We start from the raw sequence: 12,345 nt of genomic DNA on the forward strand, positions 1-12,345 counted from the left end.
TCAATGGTACATATCACGAGTGGGTGACATTGACATGGGCAGCACACTGCGGTGGTAGGACAGCCCGTACACAGGACTCATCCTTGTATGACGGAAATTGTCCACCTTGCCAAACTGGCGCAGATGGAAGAGGAGGGTTAGCTTTTGGGTCATGGTCCTGAGTGCCAGGAAGGAGGCCAGGATCTGGGTGAGCAGGAAGATGAGGTAGAGGGAGTGGACAGCTCTCTCCAGAGGCAGGATGATAATTCCTTCATCGGTCAGGAAGAACAGCAGTACTGGCAGCTGGAACATAAAAGAGAGGAGCCAGAAGGCTGCCAGCTCTGGCGTCTGATGATAGCAAAGGAGAGAGAGAGAGTTTGGGTTGGTAGATGGAGGCGATGCAAAGATAGAGCAGTCAGGCATCGAGTGCTTCAGTTGTATCCACATAAAAGTGCAGACACACACCTTCATGGACACACACACACCTATATACACACACACACACGAATTCCATAGACAGTTGTAGCCAAGAGTTGATTGTTTACACACACAGGCAGAATACTTAAGCAGCCACTTCCTCCGCTCTGTTATTCAGGAGACGAGTTCATAAAAGAGCTCTGTGTTGTGGTTCAGAGAGGATGTTGGTTTGAATTACCTTTTCTTTAAGGTTGCCAATGTAGCCCAGATAAAGTCGGACCACTTCAATGACTGTGAAGAGGATCATCCCAGTTATGAGCAGAGCCTGGTAGTACCCAGGCAGATAATAGAACTGGAAATGAAGCAGAGCTGTAACTTCAGTATGTCAGTGTACATGAACAGGTATGGAAATATCCTCTCCTCACATGGACTTCTGATACTTAAAAAGAGACTACTATTTAGTGGCCAAAAATACCCAAAACACAGTAAAAAATTATGATTTCACTAAGTTTCAGCACATCTAAAGTACAACTCCAAACCACTGTGTGTATAATTTTTAATGAAATTATAATCTTCCAAAATTTTCTGATGGCATTAGTTTTTGTTTTTCAGAAAGATTAGATAATCCTAGTGAAAAGTGGTGCAGTCTACTTTATTCACCTCAGTGTTTCTGGGTTGGATCTTTCTTTTTTGATGCTACCACTGTGGGGTGCCATCGTTACAAGTTTTCCAGTTTGACACACTGTCTTTAAGTGGTTTTGATTTAACACATCTTTTTACACACTAAATACTAAGTATGTTTTATATACTTGAGTGTATTTTTTCTTTGGTAAAGCCTTTAAGTGCAATAAAGCTATCAGTCACCAGAATAAACTCTGTAATTTGTCATTTGATCCAATCACTCTCATTTTGAATTTGCTTTCATTTTATGTTATGAATAAAAATGTAAGCTTGGTGTCACTTCTCTTCCACCCAACTAACCTTTACTTCCAACATGAAAACCGCTGAGAACCACCAACAGGGAAAATAAAACATGTTGAAGTAGAGGAGCATCTGAAGGGGAAGGTGAGAAACCAACTCGTTGACCACTGCAAGGCAAGTAACAACAGTACAACAATGTCATCAAGACACCATTAAAAGCAACACAAACAACAGACAGAATAATATAAACACCATATGAAAAAGGACTTAACTCTCATACAACTGAAAGACAATTACATTAATTACATTTGGTCAGTGCCAGTACTTTATGACTGTATAAAGCAATGTAAAACAGCTAAGTTTTAAAGAAACCCAAACATATTGTATGTGTCTACAATACAGGAGCATCAATAACTGAAAAACAGCAGCACTGATTACAAGTTGGAGTTGAAACTAACCATCAGAGATATTATTTATTTCAAAATTTAAGGATAAACCCCTTGAGATGTGCCATCTTGTTTTTGAGGGGGTCCTTGATTATGTTCAGTACAGTGTATTATACATACTGTACCTTTAATGTTTACAATGGTGATTAATTTTCTTCAGAATATGCCCAGTAGTTTATTCCGTTAAACTGATATTGTCTGCCCCTTGAAGTGAGTTTGTTTAAATTATAATTACATGTATTCCATGTCCTTACTATATTTTATTATGACGTATTCTACATCACTATGTTATATGTTACAGCATATTAAACTAGACATTTATACAACAGTTGCAAACAGTCTCTTGCCAGTAACCAACCAGAAACATCCTCCTGCTCCCTGGTGAAGTCACTATCTGCCGTCCTGTTGTTGGTGAACACAGAACCTCCCATGTAGGCCAGACCCATCTGCAGGTTCTCGGGAACAGGCGAGTAAAATACAGGCATTGTGGGTAGAGATGGTGATCATGACCAAGCTGCGAAGTCAGGAAGTGTAACCGTCCAAAACTGTGTTCGTGTTTCTATGTCTGCTAATCCTTGTTGTCTTAAGTCACACAAATGCACAAATGCATGCGCACAGAGATACAAATGGACACACACAGACGCATGCTGGCAGACGCTACTGTTAATCAGATTATAGTGAAGGAGGCGGGTTGAGGATTAGGCTGAAACAGTGGCATGGCAGTTGTTAGTCAGTTAGTGGCCATTTATTATGCTCAGTAAATTTGTTTATCTAATTAGAGAAAAAATGTGTTTCTTAAAGTCTACAGAGAAAAAAATAAGGACACAAAATGAAAACCGGAACAATGCCTGTTAAATAAAGAAAAAGGAAATGATAATCATAATATAATAATATATATTTATAGAGCACTTTTCAAAATCCAAATTACACAGTGCTTCACAAAGGCAGCAAAATAAAACAAGACAAAACTATAAAATATGATGGCAAGAACATAATTATTCCATACAGATATGTGATTCAGTTTACTGTATGTACACTGTCCAAAATTCAAGGTAACTGGTGAGAGAAGGAAAATAAGGCTCATCAAATGCATTGCTCCAATCAACATTTATTGTAGTGTTTCAAAACTCAATTTTTTTAACAGCAGTGTCTATAACCCTGCACAGTGCACCCGGCCAATGAGTCCTCAGAATGGTGCCTGGCCTATCGTTTTGGCCTTGGGGCCCCACTCGTCATTAATGTGGCCAGGGTGCAGTGGCAGAGTTTGGCCACAAGGTGTCATCACAGCTCGTCCCTGGGGGCATGCATGGGGAAATGCTGAAACTCCTCTGGCACCTCTTCCCCTTTCTGGGACCTCTTGTAGAAACCGAGTGAGTCTAACAGGCTGCTGATCTCGTCTGCCTTCATTTTCTTCACACGAACAGTCTGAAGTGTCGGGAAGCACACACACAATCACAGAGAGACATGTGGACTCGTGGTTAAAGGCATTAAATAATGAATGTAATGTTTCTATAAATGAGATACGTATATAGCTACACACAAGTATATGCATGCAGACATACAATATCTTTTGATTCAAGTTAGGTTAGGCTGATTGTTTTGCCAATATCTGTATTCTTTAATTTGTTCTGTTGCTGCTGATATGATGGTTCCTCCTGCTAATTTATTTTCATTTATTTGTTCAATAATATAGTCTCTGCCAAAAATATTAATTCAAAGTCAATTTACGGTCTCACATGAAACAATAAATGAAAACAAACATAATAACCTGAATGAGACAAAATAAAAACTCCCACATAAGTCATAAAATGGAAAATAAAAGATAAATACCCTAGGAAAGCAATAAAGTATGGAAGCAGTTTCATATCAGAACAATGACTCTTTATGCATTCAGAGGAAGGTTATGCTAAAGAAATTCATTAGTATTAGTTTCAGTGGAGAGTTTTATTGTCCCGTGCTGGTATAAATGCAGGTTCAGGGGCTTTTCTTAACAAAAATAAGTCTGTGGGGAAAAACTGAACATTTATAATTTGGGGGAAATAAAAAGGTTCAAATCTACCAACATTGGTACCAACTATCCTATTTCAGGACAAAAATATTGCTCAGCTGTCAGAAACCTTTATATACTTATCTCACTCTCCCTCTTTCTTGCGATTCTTTTTTTTTTGTACCTCTTTCTTGCTCCTTCAAACACACTCTATCTGCGTGAGTCTGTGTGACAGAGGATTTGATATCAGATGCAGCAGTCTTAAAACCTCCCTACATGAATGTGTCTTGACTTTCTGGTGCTCTCCAGATAAGCCCCATCACAAGGCGGATACGTAAAAGATCCCTGAACTCACATCTCACCTTTACAACCTCGTCCTTTTCGTTATAGAATATCAGACGGGGATTCTTCTCCTCCGATGAATCATATTCCAAGTTGTGGCTACACAGGAAAGAATGGATCAAGGGAAAAAAAAACAGGTAGGTAGTGTTGTGAAGAATAAGGCACATCCATCTGTTTAGCTATTTTTAGACTCACTCCTCATGATTTCAACTTGGAAGAGTGGAGTTTTGGAAAGCTTTGAGGCACTCATAGAGCTGGCACTGGACTTGGCAGCTTACTAAGAACACTGTTTTGTTTATGAAGGAGGTCATGAGAAAGTCTGTGGTGTTTTTTGTTAAGGTCACATCTCACCAAAAAGCCTGAGGAAAATAAAAAAGAACACAAGGATACTACAAAGCCCATCGCTCCAAGAGAAAATGATGGAGCTCGGGCATTTTCTTTATGCTTCATCCGACCACACTAGGAGCCTGCGGGGATGACAACAGACAGTTGTTAGAACAGCATGACAAATAGCATTGTGCACGTTTCATTCTTTTGTGTGATCAAAGGTGCCAGAAATAGGTTTCGTATCTCAGCAGAATACAAACTGACATGACAGCACAGGGCTTATCCCTCGTCTTACTCATTTCCCCAGTTGCTCGTTGAATGCTATTACTATGTCTCCCCGCCATGTGCATATTTAATTTCAGACTTTTAAAGTGCTCATATATCTGCTCTGATATCACAAAATCCTACACAATTTATGGACATTACAAAACATCCAGATGAAATCTTGATGTTATCCATGCTGCACACACTTCCATCTGTACTCACCAACAGTTTACCTCTGGCTATAACAAGCTTTTCTTCAACCGCCGTGTCATTGGCTTTCTCTGACGCGCCAACGACAAGGGCAAGAGTGAGCACCAACAAGGCCCACATTTTATGACAGAGTAGTGTCTTACAGTGCTTCTGCCTAAGTTCTTACCAACAGAATAGTTAACCTTTTGATCTGCATGGGCAATTTCTCAGGGTGGACAAGCCCATGACACATTCCCATAGGGGGGGCAGTGCCTACCTGTGTTAGATTTTTCTTTCTGTTTCATGTTGTTTTTCAATCATATCATGCTTAACCTAAGCAGTGTGTCACTGTTTAACAAACTGGCCTACATACAGATGTTTTTTTTTTTACCGTAGTCTTGTTTATTTAGCTGTTTTTGATTTTTCAAAAGCTATACAGAGGCCCCTGGCATTATAGTTTCTTCCACATCAGATGTCATTGGGGGTCCAAAGAAACCATGGAACATCTGTGCTCTTATCAGTTTTTCCCATGCAGCAAACGCGCAGGTGGTTGATGACCACTGAGAGCCAGCCACGCACTCATAGCTGCTGAAAGCCAAATTTCAGCTGAGCCAGATTTGAATTGCAATTGTCCTCATGTATCTCTTTTCTTAAAAATAATTATTTAGAAATAAGAAAGGAGTTTTGGGATTTCTCGTAGGATAGTATCCACATTATATATGTGAAGGGGACATTTCTACATTCTTTGACTTAAACTTGCTGTTCACCAGTTGTTAACAACCAAAACTATGTCACAGGGGAATTTAACAAATCATTTCTAGTCACATGTACAGTATATTTTAAGACTTTTTTTTAGGGAACTATGCCCAAAAATCAGGAACATCAGCGTTGCAAATGTCAAGCTTTCCTCAACTGATGTGAAAACATTTTCGGTTCCTTAATCATTTTTTGATACAGCCAAGCCCCAAAAACTGTCACTTTTTTGCAAGACTTGTGGAACACATTTTTACATTTTTTATTTTTTTGTTTTGTATATTTTCATTTATAAATGTAATTATTTAACATGTTGGGAAATACACAGTACCAGACAAAAGTTTGGACACACTTTCTCATTCATGTGAATCGGAAGGTGTGTTCTAACTTTTGACTGGTACTATATGTTTATTCATTTTCTTGCAGAGAGTAATATGAGAAGATCAATGCCACTCTCATATGCTATTTCACTCCAAAGTTCAAAAATACATCTACCAACACCTCTAAAGCTCAGTGATTAACATGTTGTATCTTGTTTGTGTAATCCATACACAAACAGAAATCAAAGGACGATTTGTGGTTTTTGGCTTACGTGCTGCACTGTACTATTTCTTAGCAAATAACAGCCAGCCATACTGACTTCACGGAGTCTGGTGGTCACAGTTAGGTTGTAACACAAGTAGTAGGCAGAAAGATAAACTGTTGTTGTTCATCAAACTGTTGTTCATCAAGACTTACACTCGATAACTCTCTCTAAACCCACAAAATGTTGTTTTTACATCACCATTAACTCTTATTCTGTATGCAGATCCTTATTTATTAATATCCCCTGTCTCACCATTTTATATCCTAAAATAGTTTTGCAAACCAAAACACAATCTTCACACAGATACAATCAAACTACTACATGGCAAGCCTCCAGTATCTTTCTTACTAGAAGTTGCATGAGAAGCAATGTTTAATTCCATTGTGTACTCGTGTTTGAAATCAGACCTTATGACATCATGACACATTTGCACTGTGTTAACACCCTGAAAGAGGAAAACATCTCTCCCTTCCAAGTTAACCCAACTTTTGTGTTGTGAAAAAGCAACTACATTAGGTCACCACAAGAGGGCAGTAACACCCATATTTACACTTCCTGGCAGTTTGGCGGGTAAAATGTACTTCCAAATCCTAGCCACAGACAATTATGTTTCCAACAAAAATAAACCATTCCTGCCTGGAATGCTGAAGCAAAACCATCTTTCTGTCTCTATCTTTTCCAGACACAGAAGGCTGAAGCTCAGAGTCCTGTGCTCTGCATGTGCTGTTTGAGATTATGTGTCAAATGGCAGTAAAACAGTCCCCCCCTTTTTTTTAACAAGGTTTCCTCCCCTTGGCAGCCATTGTAAACCTGCAGACCCGTACGCTCCCCTTGCTGAAGTTTTACGTTTGCGTCTTAAAAGTTCTTACGAAGTGGATTTTCCCTGCACGAAGCTTGGACAACTTAACTTAAATTGTTGATTCGGCAAAAGAAAGTTGATGAGAAAGACGAAGAAAGAGCACAATGAGCGGTGGGGGTGGGGTGATCTTGCCATGGCTGTGCGCAGAGTCCTCTATATGTGTGGATGCATACCATATGTGTTCACAATCAGCATGTTTCAGCTTACATCACGTGGTGCTTGCCAAAAGGAGACGTTGTTATATTAATCTGCTGACAAAGTGGAAAATGCAGTCATTTATAACCAGAGGGTTATGGAACAGAGACATAGTCGATGAAAACATTTAAAAATTTGTGGTGAGCAACTTTTTCCAGTAGGAGTTTTTGCAAATTACAACAATTGCAGCTGGCAAAAGATCAAACGCTAAAACACCTCACTGTAATTCTGCCTCCTTCAGTGAGCTTGTTATAAAGACACACACTTCCTGTTCCTCCAAAGCACCGTATGCTGCCTACCAGCTAGGGGCATGTCAGTTTGTGTGTGTGTGTGTGTGTGTGTGTGTGTGTGTGTGTGTGTGTGTGTGCTCTCTACTGTACCAGTCTATGATGTGCACACTCATTTGGGAGTGAAAGTATATTAACTCTAGTGTCTATTTCTCTCAATTGTTTGTATGCTTAAGGATGAGCAAGGGAGAAGAATAAAAATATAAGTTTGAGTATAAATAGTTATTGTGTGTGTGTGTGTGTGTGTGTGTGTGTGTGTGTGTGTGTGTGTGTGTATAAGTGTGTGTGTGTGTGTGTGTGTCTGTCTGTCTGGAGCCTCGGGGCAACTGGTGGGAAAGCCTGCTGCCTGTCTGCCTGCTGTGCTCCAGCCTGGTCATAAAGAAGAGAGGCAGTGTTGAAGGAAGTGCAGGCCATGTGGAGGGCTTCATTCAGTGAGAGTACAATGCTAATGAGTGTGCCGTACTATTATACAGTAAGTGGACATAACCTCATTAAAGTTCACGTTCAAGGTGCAAAATATTATTTCCTTTTCTTGGAAAAATTGTTTGTCCAGTGTAATGCATAAAATAACATCACATCTGGGTGGGAAAATGAACAGGAAAAGCCAGTTCCTGTGTTTTTGTATTGTTCTCTTATGGGAAGCTTATACATATAAAATACTCTTTTTTTCATTCCATAAATTGTTGGTCTGTTGCATTTGTTTGTCATGATGCTCCTGTATTGTTCATGAGATAACTTATAAGCTGAATAAAGAGCAATCATAGTAAATTAAGCAATGGACAGAGGGGAATAGAGGAAAATGTCTATGCGTGACGGTAACTGTAAGCAAATTTACAGCTCATGGAGTAAACGACAACGTCACCGAGTTTGATTTAGCTTGTGGTTAGCTTGAACCTACGACCTAAAATAAGTGGCTCCATTTTTCCCCACATAGGGAGGCCGCAGAAGGCTCTGAGACGCTGCTGGCCTTGGCAGAGAATCCGTCTTGTACAGACACGGATGACGAGGATGATTTGCTGCCAGTGACCTTATTTGCAGTGTCTTTGTTATGTTGTTGGTAAAGATGAGAGAACACCCCTGCTTTTTACTAAGATTATGGTCTATTCACTCAGATTTGTATCTACAGCATATGATACAGTATCTGACACTTGGGGAAGTATTAATTATGGGAAATTGACTTCTCCTGGAACAACTGATTTCTTTTGAAACAATGCACTACTCTAAATGTTGATTGAAATAACACAGCAGTGGTTCAGCTTGCAACTTGCATTGATCTCTTGAACTGGAGATAGTTTTTGCTTGCTTTTCCCTTATTTCTGCCCTTATGTCATTTTTTTCTTTCAGGAAAGATTAGGGTACTTGACATGTGAGTAGTACATTACATAGTTTTTTATAAAAAAAAGTATTTTGACACAATTTACTGTATATCCAGAGGGCTGAAGGGATTAAGCTCTTACACTTCTGTTCTAAAAAGGTAAACCTGCACAAGCTCAAACTCCACTGACAGAAAAAATGTTAACAGAAAGAACTCAAATTACTGGCAACAGTGTCTGACTGACAAGTAAGATGACAAAACTAGTATTTTATGGATTATCACATCACAATTTTGGGAGGAAGTGTTTTAAAATAAAATTAAATACGACTTGCTTTAATGACAAGTCTAGAATTACAATCTATGTGAGGAATTATCTGCTTTTCGTGTGGCAAGGTGGCCACTGGCAAAGTATTCCTTCAATCTCACAATTTGCGTTTAGGCCTTGTGACAGTATACATTTACCCTGCTGAAGAGTCCTTGAGGTAATCATCGTGAATCCTCACACACTCTGGGACGTTGCTCTGTAGTTGACCCTGGCCTCTGACTTCTCTAGAGGAAAGGCAAATCAAAAGAGACTCTTGTCCTGAGCCACGACCGTGTTTATGACTTAGTAATAACAGCACATTCTCAAGAATTCGGCAGTGACAGTTTGTTGCTTTCAACACGATATGTGGGTCAAGTAGGAATAATTTCACTGACAAAGATTCCAGTGTTTACATATTTAAATGTGGAACAGGATAAGGTGACAGATAGGCCTGGTAATGACATCATGACAGATGCGGGAGAGGGTTTGGCGTGGAAGTGGGAAGGGGGTGAGGGCGGCGTAGGGATTTGCACTGATGGATGTCCAGTTGCTGGCCACATCAGAGGAGCCGGGGGGCAAGCAGACAGCAACCGCTGCTCCCCTCCCTCTAATCTCTGCCTGTGTAATCAGAAACACATGGCTCCCCATAATGGCTCCAGTGTTGTCCTGTGAAGTAGAACAGGGCTGTGAGGGTCGTGTACACACCAGCACACAGCCACGGTGATGGTAAATATACAGCAAACACTTCCTTTCACATGCCAGTGCACTGCAACCACATATAGTAAATGTATTCTGGCATTAATATACAAGTAAAGGCAACTTCTCTGCCCTTTTTTAAGTTATCAAACTGTGTCTGACCAAATAAACCATGGATAAGAAGGGTGTGAATAATTCAGACCTGGCCTCTGAGTCACAAAGATGTGATAAAGCAAACCCGATGTGGTCTGAAATAATGGGGGAAACTTTCCTCCAGGCTAAAGGCGAGTAATGCTGCATCGACATGTGTTTATGTGACTGGTCTTGGCAAAAAATTGGAGTGAAAGTTTGCGTCTCAAACAACAAAGCTGTTGTAAGCTACAGTTCGTCGGTCACAGACAGGACTGATTGTCGATACAGTTGGGGTTCAGTGCATAAAAACATAAGACATCTGCTTATTTTCCCTGGGTTTGGGCAGGCACATTTGGTCTTGTGATCATTTTCCGTCCTAATATCTGGAATAAGGCAGCAGCTCTCTCTCTCTCTCTCTCTCTCTCTCTTTCTCTCTCCGCTGCTCCAGGTTGGAGTGAGAGGCAGAAAAGAAAAAAAAAAAAAAAAGAAAACTTTGGGTCAGCCTGTGGAATTATGTGAAAGCTGAAACCTCAAGCCACATTATGAAGTCTGAAGTCCCACTTTACTGCACAGATAGCGGATGGATGGGTGTGTGAGGGAATAAAGGATAGGGGGAGGGGGGAGAAGGAGGAAGGAGTGAATGAGGGAGAAGGAAAATAGGCTACAGAGAAAAACATGAGAGAGGGAGAGAGGGTTTAAAAGACAGGAAAGGAAGGAGAGAAAGAAAGGAACAGAAAGAGAGAGCATCTGACTGATCTGCTTTCTATTAGCCATCCAAATACTATAATACACTCGTTCCATAGAATTATGCTGACAAAGGGGGAAAAATCCAGGGCAATTTGAAGTCCCAGACAACAGTTTGCACACCCCTCCATGTGAGAGAAACGGGAAAAAAGGAAAAGAAAATCTCCATCTGGATAGAGAGCGACTGTGGCCTTATTACAATTCTGGCAATTCATATTCATTTGTATTTCCACATTTGCAGAACTAGTCAAGATGAAAACTGTGTGTACTGTTCGTGTCTTCCAGAAGCACTGTTTGGTCACAGCTTGAATAATGATGCATCGGTTTGAGCTGATACAGACACATCAAAGTGTGCTGAGCTAAATAGTAGTTTTACCGACTCATACACTGATTTTAATTAAGTGTAATACTGATCCCAAACCGAGACTCCTTCAATCTCAATGAAGCAGCTCTTTTGACCTAGTTTTAGCACATCACCAGCTTGTCTGAGCATCTGTTTGGGAGGTCGTCTCGTTGTGTAGTTGCTCTTAATTTGTGCATTAAGAGCGGCCTATTTCAGCTTGGTGCCACTGTGAAGAAGTTTCGGGTCTATTATAACGACTATCTTAAATCACAGAATGAGTAGATGTCACTGGAAATCTATAAACACACGTTCGATGCTGGCTTTGTCCCCCCCCCCCCCCCATTCTGGTTGCGTGCTGACCTCAGTTCTCAGTGGTTTTGGCTCAAGAGAAGCACCAGCTCCATTTCCAGTAAATGTCATTTCATAGTTACTGCATTTCCACAGGGCTGAGAAACAACATTTAACGTGTAAGGAGGACTGCAATTAGACAGTGTTTCTCGCAGACAGCGCGTCGACAGGGATAAGAGACGAAAACAGCATTTTCAAATCTCCTCCGGTCGTGTCTGATGCAATGAATCAACCAGGGAAATGACTGCATTTTAGGAAATCGTAGTGCAATACATTTATGTTAGGCAGCCAGTCAGTCGTTTGAACAATAGAATAGAAAGCTAATTTTCAATTGAAAATGTCAAAACCTCAGACTCTTGGGGTTTTTTCAACAGGTTTTCCAGACAAATAAAGGGATTTGCTTAGAAAAATGTCTTTCTATGACCCCATAAAATCTTTCCTTTATTTCTTGAGCATACGTATGCATGCAGATAATAAAAGCTGCTTCACACTGAATGCCATTTTACAAGATTACAACTCAGATGGAATAAAGCCTAATCTATTATCCTGAACTTACATGGGCACCAGAAAATGGCTATTGACTCAGTCCACAGTAGAATTCATATTTTCAACCCCTTTCAAGTGTAACTCGACTCCACTTTCTTTCTGCTTTGCATTGCAGAAAATATTTGTCTTTTTCCCCCTCACTCATAAATTTCTTTCTTCCTCTCCTTGCAGGGACTGAAATGGCTACCAGATGTGGTTCCAATCTGTTCCCGTTGCTATGGAAACACAGGGACTGGAATAGGTTTTCTGAGTCCAGGGCTTTTGGCTGACTCATAGGGCCTGAGTTTTAAAGCGTTGCTGTTTCTATAGAGTTGGCACACTGAGGGGCGCAACAGCTCCAATTAATGTTTAGACTGGCAGACGAC

At 40.3% G+C, this 12,345-nt stretch overlaps 2 protein-coding genes across 2 annotated transcripts; both read right to left on the reverse strand.

The window, feature by feature from the left end:
* zgc:112294 (transmembrane protein 17A) lies at positions 1-2,248 on the reverse strand. The gene is made up of 4 exons (XM_042421178.1): positions 2,122-2,248; positions 1,378-1,484; positions 635-748; positions 1-327 (listed from the first exon to the last, which is right to left on the reverse strand). The coding sequence occupies exons 1-4, from the start codon at positions 2,246-2,248 to the stop codon at positions 1-3; spliced, it is 675 nt and encodes a 224-aa protein (XP_042277112.1).
* A 643-nt stretch (positions 2,249-2,891) lies between these two features.
* selenoe (selenoprotein e) lies at positions 2,892-5,013 on the reverse strand. Its single transcript, XM_042422277.1, has 4 exons — positions 4,906-5,013; positions 4,483-4,559; positions 4,113-4,191; positions 2,892-3,188 (listed from the first exon to the last, which is right to left on the reverse strand). The coding sequence occupies exons 1-4, from the start codon at positions 5,011-5,013 to the stop codon at positions 3,045-3,047; spliced, it is 408 nt and encodes a 135-aa protein (XP_042278211.1). The 3' UTR covers positions 2,892-3,044.
* Between the last annotated feature and the right edge of the window lie 7,332 nt (positions 5,014-12,345).

Source organism: Thunnus maccoyii, chromosome 9 (genome assembly GCF_910596095.1).
Source record: "Thunnus maccoyii chromosome 9, fThuMac1.1, whole genome shotgun sequence".
Classification (NCBI taxonomy): domain Eukaryota; kingdom Metazoa; phylum Chordata; class Actinopteri; order Scombriformes; family Scombridae; genus Thunnus; species Thunnus maccoyii.